General features: G+C 40.6%; 1 protein-coding gene and 1 long non-coding RNA gene across 7 annotated transcripts in view; one reads left to right on the top strand and one right to left on the bottom strand.

Moving 5' to 3' along the window:
* Nucleotides 1–18,428, bottom strand: part of FRMPD4 (FERM and PDZ domain containing 4) — a 562,898-nt gene that overhangs the window by 207,748 nt on the left and 336,722 nt on the right. For all 6 annotated transcript variants that reach the window (XM_068268359.1, XM_068268361.1, XM_068268360.1 and 3 more), the window contains one exon: nucleotides 1,403–1,519. In XM_068268359.1, coding sequence (XP_068124460.1) covers nucleotides 1,403–1,519 — 117 coding nt within the window. The remainder of the gene's footprint in view (nucleotides 1–1,402; nucleotides 1,520–18,428) is intronic.
* Nucleotides 13,123–18,428, top strand: part of LOC137546209 (uncharacterized) — a 201,801-nt gene continuing 196,495 nt past the window's right edge. Inside the window, exon 1 of the long non-coding RNA XR_011026200.1 lies at nucleotides 13,123–13,229. This is a non-coding gene — a long non-coding RNA (uncharacterized lncRNA). The remainder of the gene's footprint in view (nucleotides 13,230–18,428) is intronic.

The following is an 18,428-nucleotide window of genomic DNA, read 5'->3' as shown; positions in this document are numbered from 1 at the left end:
GAAGGGAGGGGTTCCTCCAATAAATGTAAAATATTTTATATTTGTCATCATGCAGCTGAAAAAAGGCTGCTATTTATTATTATAAGTTAGAAAATAGATTTTATTTCTGAAATCTTGTATTTTTAATTTGGGTCCACTTTAGCAACCGATAGCTAAACTCTGATGTTCCCTGTTCTACCTCTACTGCACTGCAGCAAAAAATAAACCATTCCTAAACTTGAAAAAACTTGTCAGTGAATCCAATAAGTAAAGCTCTAAACGAAGGTGTCACCTAATATATTCCTTAATAAATATATATAATGATTTGTGTTTGTTCCCAAGTTAAGAAATAAATAGCAGTTTATGTTTTCTGCATCTGCAAGTCTGAATTTTCATATGCTGTTTCTGCAACCTATAAGGTTAAGTTGTGGTGAGTCATAACAATGCGCCACCTATGCATTGTTCACAGGGCAGCTAGTGCATTGCAGTACACTGCAGTGTGTTTAAAATGCTGCCAGACATCTCTCTCTGCAAGTACAAACTCTCCAATCTATTCAGAAATCTCTCTGCTGTTGATATATTTACTCAGTACCCCAGGCTCTTTTCTGTGCCATTGCCAATGACCCTCCCACCTTCCTGCTTCTCACTGATTGGCTGAGCAGACTGGTGCCTAGCTGAAACATTATCCTCTGCTCACTCCTGTTTACAAGCAAGGCTCAGTTGACTCAGCGATTGGAGGAGACAAGAAAAAACGTTAAGGGAAGAAATGACATCAGGATTTAGCCTCTAACTGTGGGCAAAAGACATGGCCCCCACAAGAAACAGAATTCTCTTCATTTACTATATAACATTCACTGAAATCAAAACATGGACAGTACAATACATGTGTTATGTAAGTAAATCAAGTATTTATCTATTAATATATGTGTTTTTTCCCTGGCATAGTATGGCTAATCCTCCTGTTTTAAGGTAGAAGTGGTAATTGGGATTGCCGGCACATGAGCTGTGGACAGAAATCTGGGATTCTGGTATCCTTGTGGATTTGGAACTCCCTCCGCATACAAAAAAAACACTCAGTACAAAAAACCTAAGGATTCCTAGCTGCAGATGGAAAATAAGATATGGGACTTTTCAATCACCAGACAATGGACTGTTGCCATGCTACAGGAACATCACACAGATGCTAAAAATCACTCCCAACACAAGGTTCTTATATTACTCTGTCAAAATTAAATATCACCCTTGGTCTTCTTGGTCTCCTGTGCAGCTTTTTTCTGCTGAATTTCTGCTGAGTTTCTTGGTTACAGTTTACAGTTACAGTTGTTTACAGTTTAAATTAGCACTATATACTGTGTGCATGATTCTGTTTAGCTAGTCCCTATGTTCATCATTTTATTTAATACACAGTATTTTGGTTCAGTACCTGATGAAGAAGTCTCTCCCGTCTCTGTTTGTCGCCATCTCCCATCCATAAGGTGGCCCCTGCGGCAAATTCCAGGTCCCAGTGGGTGGAGGCCACCCTGAAGACTTTGATCTATGACTGCAAGAGAAGAAAAAAACATCTGTTAAGCTATTCTGTAAATTTGTAAAAGTGAAAGTCCACTTTCCTAAAACTTGTAAGTATGTCTCAGTACTGTGCAAATATTTTATAATTTGTGAATAAAATCTCCATTTAAATTTGCAGTGAACATGAAATTAAAAAAAAAAGACCCATTTGCAAGCTCACACGGGATCTTTAAACACACAACAACCCCATATAACATTGTTCCCCTCCTTACCCCACCCGCTGGAAGCTGCTCCATTGTGTGCTGCACCATTGCTCCTCCTCTCCTCCCCATATAAAATGCTGATTTCATACAGTGCTGCCCACAGGTTCCCTTTTGCAGCAACAGGTTCTCTCGGTTTCTCTGTTGTAATGCTGGGTACACTAGATGCTACTTCCCGTGCGATAGACAGGAATCGGGCGATTATTTCCGTCATGTCCGATCTGCTCCCATTCAATAAACGGATTGATTTTCCGAAGTTATTGTGGGAAAATTGATCCCGTTATTGATCGGGAGCAGTTTGGACATGTACACAGTATGCAACTTCCTGTCAGATTACCCATCGATCGTGTGTACCCAGCATAAGATAAGCAAGCAAAGTTCTTTCACCTCTATAGCTTGTACTTTCCATTTTGTAGCAAAGGAATCAGAAGTACACATTTTGTGCCTCATTTTTATTTAGAATAATATTATTTAGTAAACCTGCCGGATGTCATATTTGTTTGGGAAGCATTTGTTTTACTTGGTCCCATTTAATAAAATGGTTCACCAGCATATTAACTTTACATATACTGTCCTAGAGAAATTTGTTGGTACTTTTCTGTGAAAAAAGAACCAACCTTGCAGCTCATTGAAAAAGTGCTGTAAGCCTCTTGTAAAGTGGTTAAATGAGAAGCCATTGTTCAATAATACCTGCATGCTGCTGTCATTGAGTATAACAATGGAAGTGTGAAAATAGATGAAGGATTGCTTAGCCTCCAGATATATTCTGTGAAATGGGCAAAATAATTGGAGTAGAAAGATTTTACAAACTAGCTTTGTCCTTTTAATTAATATCACATGTCTGTTAACGTGCAGCTAGTCATTTATCCTATGTGAAGAAAAGTAGTCAGTCACTCTGCTGTTTGGTTTTATTATGTGTCCCACACAGAACATGGAGCAGAGAGAACAGATGAGAGAGTTATGTGAGAAAGCCGAGAGGGAATTACAGACAGAACTTTAAGGTCCATGTAACTGTAGCTAACCTCCCTCAACATGGTGGCAAGAATGTTCAGAAAAATAGTTATAGTGGTAGACAAGAAGCTAAATACAACTACCAACGAGACACAAGCTGAACATCAAGGGGAAGGTCTATCACTGTCACTTTCATTAGCTTAAAATTATTTAAGAAATAGTGGTTGGTTCGTCCTCTTTTAATGGAAACATTTTTTTCCATGACTTGTGCATTCTTTTTCATTTCACTGATCATATTACCTTGGCTTATTAACATATTTATGTTATTTTCAGTTCACTTATCCTTTAATGAATCCAAATATGCTGTGCACTACAAATCATTACAAAGTATGCATTTGCAGGGAGCTCCTGGCTGGGAGCATGAACAGGGACACTGGACACTGGGCCATTGCATGCACAGCGGTGCATAACTTGGTCAGCCTGGCCACGCAAACTGGCCGCGACTTTTGGGGGCATTTACACCGGAATGGAGGGGAACAGAGGTGAACAGGGGGAGTGGTGGGCATGAGATCTACTGCCCATACATGCCTGGAGCCTCCATTTGCACCAAATAGTTTGCCTCAGATGAGATAGACATGTGTATGTACAGTGCCAAGAACACAAATTACTATGCAGTGTTCCTTTTTTTCTGTCTCTGTTGAACATCAGGTATGTACCGTAAGTGGCAGTTACTGTCTGAGTCAGGACTGGGTCAGACTACAGTGTGACCCTCACTGATAAGAAATTACAACTGTAAAACACTTTCCTAGCAGAAAATGGCTTCTGGGAGCAGGAAAGAGAAAAAGGTTCAATAGTTCATAGGTTTTAGCTCTGGTATACTTCAATGAATGTGTCAATAGTTTACACAGTATTTTACAGAATGCATTGTCGTGTTACTAACTGTCCTTCAGAGGAGCTCACGATTTAAACTCTACCACAGTCACAATCTTATGTCCCTACACTATTCCATGGACAATTTTGGAGGGAAACCAATTAACGTATTATTATGTTTTTGGGATGATCTGTTTTTGGGGTTATGGGTATCTGGAGGAAACCCATACAAACGCAAGGAAAATATACAAACTCCATTCAGATAGTGCCCTGATCCACATTTGAACCTTAGAATCTTGCATGGCAAGAGAACGATATACTGTACTATGCCATCATTCTGCTGTCTGTCATCTGGCAGTAAAATAACCCTAAAAATGATACTAAAAAAAGAAGATATATTTTTTTAGCACCAACTATTTGATCTCATTACTTTACATGGCAAATGAAGATGGAAATTTGAGTGTGCACTGTATACCAGTCAATGACTGTTGCCGTGATTGCAGAGAACTGCCTTAGCATAAAGGATTGTGAGTTTTGTAACTAAAGGCCACTAAGGGCCCATTCACACTAGGGCGATTAGCGACCGTTTACCGCTAATCGACAAAATGCTAGTGCAATAGTAACTGCATGGCATGATCTCTCCGATTGTGGACGCTTCGCGATTAGCAATTACAAATGCGTTACATGTAGTATTTCCAGCGATTGCGATTAGCATGCTATAGAAGTGTCAACCAGGATCACTTATCAAACGCGGATTTGTACAGTAATTTACAGTGAAAATCGCGGTAAAATGACCTGCTCAAAACGCTAATGCGCTAGCGTTTTGCCTTTTTCAAGTGTGAATGGGCCTTAAGCAGTAAAGTGGTGAGATAAGAGTCCCAGGTAAAGACCTAGTAACTTGTCCTATTGGCATTGAAACATATTGCAGGCTTATCTGTCTGTATTTGCTGATGGACTGGGAAGCTCTGCTGCACAGTAAGGGCCCTTTTACACTATATCAGTTGCTGTCAGTTGTAACTGAAAGTGCAGTCCAGTGTCCATGTTTCCCTATGGCCTCTTTCACATTATACAGTTAAAAACTGAAGCTTTTTCACAATGCACTGCTATGGAGAAAAAAAACACAAAGCAACGCATTACATTTAAAAGGGTCCTAAGATTGTTGTTACATGACTGCTGAAATTATTTGGGTTTGATAGTATTTTCTTTTACTTTTTTGTTCCATGCATATTTATTGCTTATCTGTATATCATAATTTAAATGAAACACATCTGTATCATTGTCTAGCAACAACTGAGCAGACTGCAATGAACTGCTTAAAGAGACACTGAAGCGAAAAAAAATATATGATAAAATGAATTGGTTGTGTACTATGAATAATTACTAGAAGATTAGCAGCAAAGAAAATATTCTCATATTTTTATTTTCAGGTATATAGTGTTTTTTTCTAACATTGCATCATTCTATAATATGTGCACATTACACAACACTCAGCATTCAAAATGAGTCTTTCAGAGCAGTCTGTGAAGTAATGACCTCTCCTCTGGCAGAGAAAAAGTAAACAGTTCACTTACAGTTGAGATAATAAAAGTCAGATAACAGCCCTCTCCACGACTAAGTTAGTCGGAGAGCTTAATAGCTTTTTTGCATAGAGAGAACAACTGGAGTTTCTCAACTCTTCCTGTACTGGAAACAATTACACTGATGTATCTGATCTTAATGTTTTTTTTCTTAGCTGTGCTTCACATACAAATCATAATATCATCTTTTTTTTTTCAGTGTCTCTTTAAAGCTAAACTGCTGCTTAAGCCCGAATCATCTTTGCTGCTTGCACTATGCATTACGTGCCATTAGCCACTCTTTCTTATGAATAGCTCTTAGTTAAGTGAATTTATTTCTTATGTGAGTTCGTAACTGGAAACATAAAGTGAACAATTTGCCAGTAGGGCTCATAAGACCTAAAGTGGGTCACCTCTTCCATTGCTTCTCTCTTTTTTTTCTCAAGCTAGTGATTTATAATAGATTGATGTCTTGCCACAACATATGGCATGTTAAACTCCACTGAGTAACAAATTCTTTCTCTTGGCTGGTGTTCAGGAAGAGAGTTTTGCGCTTGCAGCTTATGATGTACTTTAAAGCCTTTGGCATATTTGCTGAAATGTCCACAGATTTCGTGAAACAGGAGCAGGAAGATATACACAGTGTACAATACTAGCGGTGTTCTCCCCGATGCCTGCTTTATTACTAGCATTGGCAGCTTAGCTGCTTCATTTATTTGTTCATGTCAACCAATTAAGCAAGCCTGTAACAATATGCAGCAGACAGAATATGTCCCTCTTCCTGCACTTTGGATGCAGAACGATGGGTTGTGTCACAGACCAATACCAGAATAGTTTGTTTTCCGGCTGCTCTGAAACTCTCTTTATGATTAACTTTAAAGCAGAAATAAGTGTGGAATGTACTTCAAGATGAGATGCAACTGCTAATGGAGATTTCCATGTGGGGAATAGCAGAAATAAACAATTTATGATTAAATTCATGTATTCAGCCCTGTGATTTTTTACTTACACTAAGAGGATTTTAAGTGTAACTTCGCTTTCATGAAGATAATAAAAAACTGCTCCATTTGCTATACATATACTACCTAATAAAGAGCAAGTGTCCCTACGTCTGTCCCTGTGTCAGTGCTTTGCGCTACTGCACATGTCAAGCACTGACAGCCGTTGGGACAGCACGCAGGGACAGGGCTAGGGAGCGGGCCGGCTGGGCGTGTGTGCATGCGTGAGCGGGCACGTGTGCGCGGTGATAGCGGGCACGTGCACGCTCGCAGGCGCGCGAGACGGGTGGGCGGCCGTGCGATGCGGCGGTGGGGACTGACCTAGAGCCTGTTTTTAAACGGCCTTAGGTCACCTAGTTACTTATATTTTAGAAAATGTTACTAGAAAGGAACTTTACCAAAAGATAGTGGTTGGAGGAAAAAATAAGGCAATGCATTGCACAGTGAGAAGTTAATAAATAGTTAACAAGATAAATAAAGAAATTATTGATACTCGCTACATAATAATTCATGTTGTTTGAGCCTGCAGGTCATCATCTTTACTGATTGCAGACTCAAAAAAAACAGACAGATGTAATAGGCTAAACGATATATACAGGGCCGGATTTACGTCTCAGGAGCCTATAGGCACAGAAGTTCTGGCGCCCTAAACTCCGCCCCTCAACAAGGTCACACCCTTCTCCAAGTCACACCCACTTCTTCTGGTGGGATTAAAGGGAACCTGAAAGGAGAATTATATAGAGGTTGCCATATTTATTTCCTTTAAAGTGGACCTGCACTCTTGCACAGGACAAAAGGAAAAACAGAGAAATGCACCCTACATGTATTTAGAGAATTTAGCCTGTCAAATTACCCCTCCTTTGTGTTTAATTACAAGTTGTAATTTGATCTCTCCCCGAGTCACCTGACTGCCACGGCAGATAAGGCAGTTAAGCTTATTTGAAGGCACAGGATATTAACAATATGTCTGCTTACATGAAAGCAGGAAGAAGACACTGCAGGTTCATTGCAGAATTTGTATTGGATGTAACAAAGAAATGTTTTTCTTTAATTGTTATTATGCTGTTTTGTATCTTTTAGGGCAGAGAGAAAGTTCTGAGTTCACATCCACTTTAAAGAGAAACTCCAACCAAGAATTGAACTTTTTCCCAATCAGTAGTTGATACCCTATTTTACATGAGAAAGACAATGATTTTCACAAACAGACCATCAGGGGGCGCTGTGTGACTGATTTTGTGCTGAAACCCCTCCCACAAGAGGCTCTGAATACCGCGGTACTGCTGGCAAACTGCCACAATGTAACAGTGTTCAGAGACAGGAAATAGCTGTTATTAGCTGTCTGTAACAGACAGAGCAGCTAGAAACAGCTAAATAACCTGCCCACAGTAAAAATGTCACCGTGTAATAAATGTCAGAATGTTAATCTGGGAGAGGAAAGATTTTACAATGAGCAAACACTGACTAAATCATTTATACATAATTATGGTAAAAAATGAAGCACTTTTTTTACTACATTATTTTCACTGGAGTTCCTCTTTAAGGCTATACCAGTTGCCTGGCTGTCCTGCTGATTCTATGCCTCTAATACTTTTATCTATAGACCCTGAATAAGCATAAGATCAGATGTTTCTGACTGCATGCTTGTTTCAGGTGTGCAATTAAGACACTACTGAAGGTAAAGAGATCAGCAGGACAGCCAGGCAACTGGTAGTGTTTTAAAGGAAATAAATATGGCATCCTTCATACACTTTTCGCTGCAGGTTCCCTTTAAACCACACATTTCAAAACTCCATGCACCTAAACACATGTACTCTAAGGTTTTACCTCGTCCAGCAGCAGATGTAAGGGCTGGTTCACACAATGAGCATTTTGAGTTCTGTTTTTAATCGCTAGCGCAGGCACAACCATATTTTCTGAATCCTTTAAGAGAACCAGAACAAAACTGCAGGTTCAGAAACACATACTTACCTAAGGAGAAGCTTCCCATACTGTCCTCAGCCCGGGTTCCTCCAGCTGAAGTAATGTGGATAATCTGATCGTGGCCACACTCATCTGACACAAGCGCAGCCATACTTCACCTGTGCAAGTACGGTTGTCATTTTGGTCCCAGGTGCACTTTAACAAATATTTTGCTATTTTTCTGGAAACCTTTTCCTACCTCCACTCCACTCCTAAAGCCTGGATCACCTGACAGGTCACCGTCAGCCACAGCCTTTTAATGGATCCCAACTCCTCCTGATGCCCTTATCATTGTGACACTATGTGCATGATCTGATTTATGAATCCTTCTCTGTCTCAATATAAGGTACACACTGCTCTGCAGCTCCTACCTGTCAGTGCTGCAGACTATAGTCCAGGAATTCTAAGCAGCCAGGGAGGGTTGTATAGGGGAGAGGAATCCTGCCGTGAGCAGTCACAGACATCATTCATGATGCTCGCTGGACAGTGAAAAAACATCCTGTGCATACCCATATCAGAGGCCAGGATCTCAGCTGACAAGTTCAGCAAAGGTCACAGGCAGCCTGGCCAAACATAAACATGCAGCTGCCTTGCCTATAGTCGTTCAGCCTGACCCTCTCTACGGAGTTCTGACCAGATACAGCCTGTGTGCTAAAGCCCAGTCTCTCACCTGCCGTGTCTGTGCTGCCCCACGATCCCCTCAGGGCTCAGCTGCAGGACTTCCACGGTAAGCACTCGCTGGGCTTTTTACGATCAGTCCCAGCGGCATTGCAAGCAAGAAACACGTGTAGCACAGGGACAGAGCGGGGGCGGAGTTAAGTGGCCACAACTAATACACTTGGAACGGGGAGCGGAAAACTTTAAAAGCTGATAACGAGAGGAGCTTGGAAGGGGAGCCAGGGAGGTGGATCTCAGTCTCTGCTCTATAGTCTGCTCTCTCATAAGTAAAAGTAGGAAAGGTCTGGGATTGTATTATCAAGGCCAGAGCAGGAGCATTATTCGTCCCCCCCCCACCCTACTTCAGTGGAACTGCCCCAACTTGATGTGGACGCTGCACGCACCGCTCCAAATCTTTCTGCATTTCCCAGAGAGATGCGAATTACCGGCGATGACTTCATCAGACCCGACAGTACCCGCCTCTCACATGCTTGCCGCCTATAGGCACCTGCCTACAGTGCCTAGTGGTAAATCCGGCCCTGGATATATATATATTTACATAGTATATATGCACACACACACTCACTTGGTAGTTGGAAACAGCCATGATTCCCTACAAAGGCAACAAGGTTCCATCATGCTGTGTGACGGGTTTCTCTACAATATCAGCAACACAGACACCCCCCCCCCCTGATAATTTGGAGATATAATAGTAAACCAGAGGAAGGCCCAAACACTATGGTTTCAATTCACTAAAGGGGGCCATACACTTATAGATTTGTAGCAGATCATCAGAGAGATTTCTGTCAGTTGCCTGCCAAGTCGAATGATAGAATCAATTTCTGATCAATTGATTGATGGCTAAAATTGAGCAGTGTATGGGCCCCTTTACCCTTTAGACAGGTTTGGTAAAATACTGCATTCTGTATTTTAGAGTTTGGGGTTTTTTTATACAAATTCTCTAAGATTTTCACACATGTGGTAATAGTTTGAAAATTTACTAAAAGACTGCTTGACAATCACTAAGATTTTTACCTCATGCAGTATTTTATTCAGGATTTTAAGGCATCATGCAGTACTTCATTTGGTATTTGATCGAGTATTGTAGTGCATGGAAAATGGATGAAAGATGTGATACAGACAGAATTGTTTTTTGTGATATGCTGATTGTTATAATTTAAGTAAAGTGCAAGTCCAAGGTTAACATAAAATTTGCTTCAGCTCAAAACCAGTAGGATCTCATAAACCATTTTTAATTAGTACATAATAATAATATTGCAAAATTGTAGAAATATGTATTTATTAGTAACTTTCCAGTTTTCCAGAATAGTTTAATTAGTTTTCACATTTTCCCTGCTCTGTTTCCTCCCTTTTACCACCTTTTCAAATGCCTATGTGTTAGTTACTGACAGCTTTAAGCTGGAGGTAAAATACTGAATATCTGACCTGTTTTACCGCATGCTCTAATCTTTGTGAATTTACATTTTCTTAAGGAATTTACCGCACAAGTCTGTAATTTACTTTACTAGTTGGTAAATAGGTATGTAGGTCATTTTCCATGCAGTAACAGCGTTAGTGAATTGACATTTTACAAACTGTTTAGTAAACTCAGCTGTTTTTATTTTTTTACTACATGGGTCCAATCCCAGAGGGAGCTATCCTGGCTACAATGGATGTTGAATCCCTTTATACTAACATCCCACTCGAGGACAGTATTGCAGCTTGCCAACATTTCCTTCAGCTGAATGAACTACCGACAGAGCCCACAATACAACTTATCATTAGGTATATACTTACTCATAACTATTTTTCATTTGGGAATTATCTATATCTACAGACAAAGAGCAGGGCTATGGGAAGTACAATGTCACCCCAGTGTGCAAATTTATTTATGGCCAGATTGGAGGAAAACTTCCTTTCAACTTGTGAAATTAAACCATGGGCTTACTTCAGATTTATAGATGATATCCTATTAATCTAGACAGCATTACAGGAAGAATTAATCAGATTCCACAAAAACTTCTTAGAGCACCACCAGAACATCAAGTTAACTCTCAGCTTTTTAACAGTTCCATGTCAGTTTCCTGGATACCACAATTTATATACAAGATAGATTTTTACAAACATCCATATACCGTAAACCAACTGACCGGCATATTTACCTCAAGTGGAATAGTTTCCACCCGGAACACACCAAAAAATCTATTGTTTACAGCCAGGCTCTGATGTATAACCGCATATGTTCTAATTCAGAGGACAGAAACAGAAAACTTATGTCGCTATGTAATGTATTCATAGATCAGCGATATCATCCACAAATCGTTGATGATCAAATACACAGAGTAACTTTAAAGAGAAACTCCAACCAAGAATTGAACTTTATCCCAATCAGTAGCTGATACCACCTTTTACATGAGAAATAGAAATGATAGAAAATAGAATGATTTTCACAAACAGACCATCAGGGGGCGCTGTGTGACTAATTTTGTGCTGAAACCCCTCCTACAAGAGGCTCTGAATACCGCGGTAATCCTAGCAAACTGCCACAATGTAACAATGTTCACAGACAGGAAATGGCTGTTTACAGCTGTCTAACAGCTAGAAACAGCTAAATAACCTGCCCACAGTAACAATGTCACCATGTAATAAATGTCAGAATGTGAATCTGGGAGAGGAAAGATTTTACAATGAGCAAACACTGACTAAATCATTTATACATAATTATTGTAAAAACTTTTTTTATTAAATTATTTTCACTGGAGTTCCTCTTTAAAATCTAGAGAGGAACTGTTGAAGTACACCCCAAAGACTGAAAACAACAAAGTCCCAATAGTGGTCACCTACAACCCAAGATTAAGGACACTGAGGAAGATATTGAAAGCCCTGCAACCGATACTCCATAAAGACAAACGCCTGAGGGATGTTTTTCCTGATTTACCACTGCTTGCTTTCAGACAGCCTCCCAATTTGAGACAAATGATTATCAGAAGTGCATTATCTACACCAAAAACTCCAGGCACATTACCCTGCAATAACACAAGGTGTGAGACTTGCCCTTATATCTTGTGCACAAGCCAAATACAAATACCAAACTCACAGAAATATCATTAAATACCAGACCAATTTTCCTGTGAGTCATCTAATGTTGTTTACATGATACTCTGCATGAAATGCCCCTCAAGAGGAATCTATATAGGAGAAACAGGACAGAAACTGCACACAAGAATAAACTATCACCACTTTAAAATGAATGAGGGTAAAATGGACACATCAGTGGCCCAACACTTCTGTGAACCAGGACACAGCATACAAGGTCTCAAAGCACTTATTCTTAAAGGGACACTTAAGTCAAACAAAAAAAAATGAGTTTTACTCACCTAGGGCTTCCAATAGCCCCCTGCAGCTGTCCGGTGCCCTCGCCGTCTCCCTCCGATCCTCCTGGCCCCGCCGGCAGCCACTTCCTGTTTCGGTGACAGGAGCTGACAGGCTGGGGACGCGAGTGATTCTTCGCGTTCCCAGACACATTAGCACCCTCTATGCTGCTATATGGTATATGATATATGCTATAGCAGCATAGATGGCGCTATTGTGTCCAGGAATGCGAAGAATCACTCGCGTCCCCAGCCTGTCAGCTCCTGTCACCGAAACAGGAAGTGGCTGCCGGCGGGGCCAGAAGGATCGGAGGGAGACGGCGAGGGCACCGGACAGCTGCAGGGGACTATTGGAAGCCCCAGGTGAGTAAAACTCATTTTTTTTGTTTGACTTAAGTGTCCCTTTAAGGGTAACTTGAAAAATGAACAATCAAGAAAAATTTCTTATGAAAATGTTAAAGACATTAACAGCACGGTGGCATAGTGGGTAGCGATCTCGCCTTGCAGCGATGGGTCCCAGGTTCGAATCCCAGCCAGGTCAACATCTACAAGGAGTTTGTATGTTCTCCCCGTGTCTGCATGGGTTTCCTCCCGGTACTCCGGTTTCTTCCCACATCCCCAAAAAACATACAGATCAGTTAATTGGCTTCCCCCTAAAATTGGCCCTAGACTACGATACATACACTACACAATACATACATAGACATAGGACTATGGTAGGGACTAGATTGCGAGCTCCTCAGAGGGACAGTTAAGTGACAAGACAATATACTCTGTAAAGCGCTGCGGAAGATGTCGGCGCTACATAAATACTAAATAATAATAATAATAACAGAAGGTTTAAAAGTGTGGAATGGGATCCATGACACCTTATTTAACATGATTGAATTGGCTTCATGATCTTGCTAGATTTTATGTATGCTTGCATGAGCTCACTGGCTCAAGCTGCTGATCACCTGACATCTAACTGCTAAACAGTAACCAGCACAACTGCCATTTAAGTGTTTACTATTTACCTGCATCAGTGTTTTACTTCAGCTAACATCTGGAAATATGCCTGAAGAAGGGAACTAGATCCCAGAAAGCTTGAATCATTTAACTTTATTAGTGAGCCATTAAAAGGTATTACTTTTACAAAATTTTGTTTTTTTCTACCTACTTAATTTTTTGGGCTTATACAGTACTTTATTTACTGCAATTTGTTTTTAGTGAATGTCAGCAGTCTTATTGGAAGATGTTAGACTGAGTCCTGGCGTATTGGCATGCATTTATATGCTGGGAAAGTAGAATGTGAATGGTTTAATGATATCCTCTTCCAGAGCTTCAGAGCGAATGAATAGCTCATACACCCACGCATCTTTAGTAGATGTAGATACTGAGTTCCTGCCCTGTATAATACGATTCTATAGTTGAATCTGGCATTAAATGCTGCAATCACAGCCATACCATCACCTCATCTGTTCTCTAAGGCTGAACACTGTGTTAATGCCTGACTACAAAAAGAAAAAAAAGGCTTTAATGTTTCTATAGTGGTAAGGCAAAATCTTCAGAAACAGAATACTGTGGTCAGTAAAGTTTGCCATTAGCACAATACACTACAGTATTCCCCTACACATAAGTGGACATTAAACATACATCTACAACAGATAGAATATTCATAAAAAACATACATCCAGGCGATATGCGTAACCTATAAGTGTTAAATTACAATTTAATTCCTAACCACAAAGCATATTCCAAAGTTGTATTAGCAAACTTAAAGTGGATCCAAGATAAACTTTTACTCATTGCATAATTGTGTTTCTTTCATATAGTTTATAGGGCCTCCCCTCAAGCCAAATATTTTTTGTGTTTGTTTTAATACTCTAATTCCCTATAAACTAAACAAGCCCCGCCCACAGCTTCTCCAGAGTGCCTTGGCACTCTAAGCCTTAGTAGCAAGGGCTTATAGGAGCTCAGTCTGGGCAGGAGGAGGAGGAGGTAACTAGCTATAGATTTCAGAGGCAGAGGGGAGGAGGGAGGAGGAGAGGGTAGTGAAGTTTTCACAGGCTGAGGAATGGAGATGCTATCAGCTTGCCTGTGTGTAATGTGACAAACAGAACATGGCCACTCTCATTGTATTACAGGAATAAATAATCATTAACTGCTGAAGCTGTTTGCAGCTAGATTAGCTGTGTAAAATATCAAAACTTTAGATACAATGTATAGACAAGTTACTTGTTATAGTTCGTTTTTCATCTCGGATCTACTTTAAACTTAATAACAAATTACGTTATAAATGCATATTATAATTGTCACAGATGTCAAAACAAAAAATCATAGTAGCAAAGAAGGGGTGTCTGCACGATATCCCTTAGATCAAGTTCCTTTATTATGGACCATAGTACTGTATGTCACAGGACAATTTGTACTGTATGTCACAGGACAATTTAGAAGAAAGAAGGTGAAAGAGGATCTCACCACTTTGATGTAAAGAGGACCACAGAAAGTTTTTATTGGGTAAATCTTGGTGCCCAGGGTTATGTTCTGATTGGCCAATATCTCTAGTATTTCAGTGTCTTCCTTTAGAATACCAGTCACAAATCAGGGGCTTTCTGTACTTATAGGGAACCTGAAGTGAGAGGGACACAGAGGCTACCTGTGTCATGGACAATAACAGCTGTCTGGCTGTCAAGCTGAGCTTTTGGCTTTAGTTGTTTCGGAGTCACACACCTGAGCAGCTAGTGGAGTCAGACCAGAGTCTGCATGCTCATTCTGGGCCAGTGACTCAAATTATTAGAGGCAGCACATCAGAACAGAAGTCAGGCAACTAGCATTTTTTTTATTGGAGAATGAAGTTGGCAGCCTCCATATTACTCTCAATTCAGGTTCCCCTTAAGAATGGCCTCTCCCAGGTATAAATATGATTGAATAATTAGAACTGCCTGAGATGAGTCACCATGAGGAAGAGGCTTCATAATTATGGTCACAAATGTTCCAGTTATGATGGATTGTATCACTGTGTTCTGGCTCAGAAAATGGCACACAGGTGGAGAATTTGCTGCCAGTCAGCGGCTTCCATAGCGGGAGTAGCACTTACAAGTGGCTGGAGGTGGTGGAGGTGGTACAGTACTTTAACAACACTGTACCCGGTTTAGTAACAGATGTTGCATAGAATATATGTTTTGAACCATGCATTAGCTGAGGTTTTTCTTCAAACTGCCTGCCAGCTCCCAGACCCAACCATCCATATTAATGGCCGCATCTGGGTGCATGCACAGTAACAAAGTGTTGGAGGGTCCCTGATTGTTGTCTTTGCAGACTAGACCCATGAGGTCTCATAGATGGTCACATAGATCTCATTTGTAATACATTTTAGAGCCACACTGTTTTCTAGTAGCAGTCTTTAAAGGACAACTGAACAGAGAGGTATATGGAAGCTGCCATATTTATTTCCTTTTAAACAACACTAGTTGCCTGGCTTTCCTGCTGATTTATTTAGCTGCAGTAGTGTCTGAATCACACCAGAAACAAGCATGCAGCTAATCTTGTCAGATCTGACAATAATGCCAGAAACACCTGATCTGCTGCATGCTTGTTTAGGGTCTATAGCTAAAAGTATGTAGGCAGATGATCAACATGACAGCCAGGCAACTGCTATTGCTTAAAAGGAAATAAATATGGCAGCTTCCATATTCCTCTCACTTCAGTTGTCCTTGAAAGAGCACCTCAAGCAAAATTAAACCATTACATAAAATTGCTGTTCTTATATAAACTCACCTAAAGGATTATTAGGAACACCATACTAATACGGTGTTTGACCCCCTTTCGCCTTTAGAACTGCCTTAATTGTACATGGCATTGATTCAACAAGGTGCGGAAAGCATTCTTTAGAAATGTTGGCCCATATTGATAGGATAGCATCTTGCAGTTGATGGAGATTTGTGGGATGCACATCCAGGGCACGGAACAACACCAATTAGGAAGGAAAAATAAATAGTGGATGGTATGGACCAAAAAAAAACCCCAAGCAAGACAATATTTATGAAAAACTGTATACATTTCATTATTAGAAAAATGATTATTATATATTCATTAAAACTGCCCAGACAGATATTCCTAATCACTAAACCTGCAGTCACAGCCTCAACTGTCCCCTCTAATCCCTAGGCCAATCATCCATTCAGCCAAGCACACCAACCATATGCACCAATTGATAAGACAAGGCCTTGTTAATATCGCCCCCTGAATCCACTCATGGAAGCTGTCTAACAGCAAAGAAGTCCAAAAGCCTGTATGGATGCAAATCCAAGCATTGGGCCCGTGTTAATGTAATTCCAGACTGTCCAGAGAGATCAGAAAGAATACACAGGCTGTGTGCGGTATGAAGCAGTGCGAAGCAGTGGTATAGTCCTTCCTTAAAGTCCCAGCACACTCCTATTCCAAGCAACAGTATTGCAATAGCAGCATCAGCAAAAAAGCAAGCATGCAAGCAAAGCATGGCACGGAGCTCCCGTTCCATCACATCTTAAAGATGCTCTATTGGGTTGAGATCTGGAGACTGTGGGGGCCATTTTAGTATAGTGAACTCATTGTCATGTTTAAGAAACCAATTTGAAAAGATTCGAGCTTTGTGAAATGGTGCATTATCCTGCTGGAAATAGCCATCAGAGGATGGGTACATGGTGGTCATGAAGGGATTGACATGGTCAGAAACAATGCTCAGTTAGCCCGTGGCATTTAAACAATGCCCAATTGGCACTAAGGGGCCTAAAGTGTGCCAAGAAAACATCCTCCACACCGTTACATCACCACCACCACCAGCCTGCACAGTGGTAACAAGTGACATGATGGATCCATGTTCTCATTCTGTTTACGCCAAATTCTGACTCTATCGAGACTCATCAGACCAGGCAACATTTTTCCAGTCTTCCACCTGTCCAATTTTGGTCAGCTCGTGCAAATTGTAGCCTCTTTTTCCTATTTGTAGTGGAGATGAGTGGTACCCAGTGGGGTCTTCTGCAGTTGTAGCCCATCCGCCTCAAGGTTGCACGTGTTGTGGCTTTATAAATGCTTTGCTGCATACCTCAGTTGTAACGAGTGGTTATTTCAGTAAACGTTGCTCTTCTATCAGCTTCAGTCAGTCAGCCCATTCTCTTCTGACCTCTAGCATCAACAAGGCATTTTCGCCCACAGGACTGCCGCATACTGGATGTTTTTCCCTTTACACACCATTCTTTGTAAACCCTAGAAATGGTTGTGCATGAAAATCCCAGTAGCTGAGCAGATTGTGAAATACTCAGACCAGCCCATCTGGCACCAACAACCATGCCACACTCAAAATTGCTTAAATCACCTTTCTTTCCCATTCTGACATTCAGTTTGGAGTTCAGGAGATTGTCTTGACCAGGACCACACCCCTAAATGCATTGAAGCAACTGCCATGTGATTGGTTGATTAGATAACTGCATTAATGAGAAATTGAACAGGTGTTCCTAATAATCCTTTTGTTGAGTGTAGATTGTAGTAAAATCTGTAAGATGTAGAAAATAATTCTTACTTGTCCTGCATGGATCCCTGTCAAAATCAGCAGCTGCACCACCCAATAAAAAGTGCCTCATCACTTTTTCACCCAAACCCACAGGTGGTTGTGGGCAGCATGGTGGCGTACTGGTTAGTGCTCTTGCCTTGCAGCACTGGGTCCCTGGTTCTAATCACAGTCAGGTCAACATCTGCAAAAAGTTTGTATGATCTCCCTGCATCTGCGTGGGTTTCCTCTGGGCACTCAGGTTTCCTTCCACATCCCGAAAACATACAGATAAGTTAATTGGCTTCCCCCTAAAAATTGCCCTAGACTATGATACATACATCGACATATGACTATGGTAGGGACAATATTGTGAGTTCCTTCAAGGGACAGTTAGTGAAAAGACAATATACTCTGTACATCGCTGCGTAAGATGTTGGCGCTATATAAATACTAAAAAAGAATAAAAAATGTAGGGTCTTTTCATGACGTACCTCAATCCATTTATGGATGCTTACAAGCCATCCAGAAGATGGCAGTGCTGTTGGTGCCATCCAAATAATGGACAGAATCAAATAGCAAGAATGCCGCTTGGGTATTTAAAACATTTTTAAAAATAAAAAAAAATGTGTTCAGTTGACTTGAGCTACTCTTTAAGATAATGCTATCAAATTATTGGTAGAAATTCCTACACCAGTTTTAAGCCATGGTACTGGAATCCATTATAATTCCTCAAAATCCCAATCCCAAAATGATAGTGAAACATCCTATAGAAAAAAAACACTCTCCATCACATGGCCGTGGAATTTCTCACA

This window comes from Hyperolius riggenbachi, chromosome 2 (assembly GCF_040937935.1).
Source record: "Hyperolius riggenbachi isolate aHypRig1 chromosome 2, aHypRig1.pri, whole genome shotgun sequence".
In the NCBI taxonomy this organism is placed as follows: Eukaryota; Metazoa; Chordata; class Amphibia; order Anura; family Hyperoliidae; genus Hyperolius; species Hyperolius riggenbachi.
The sequence above is the reverse complement of the archived record's forward strand: the minus strand, read 5'-3'. Positions and strand labels throughout refer to the sequence as shown.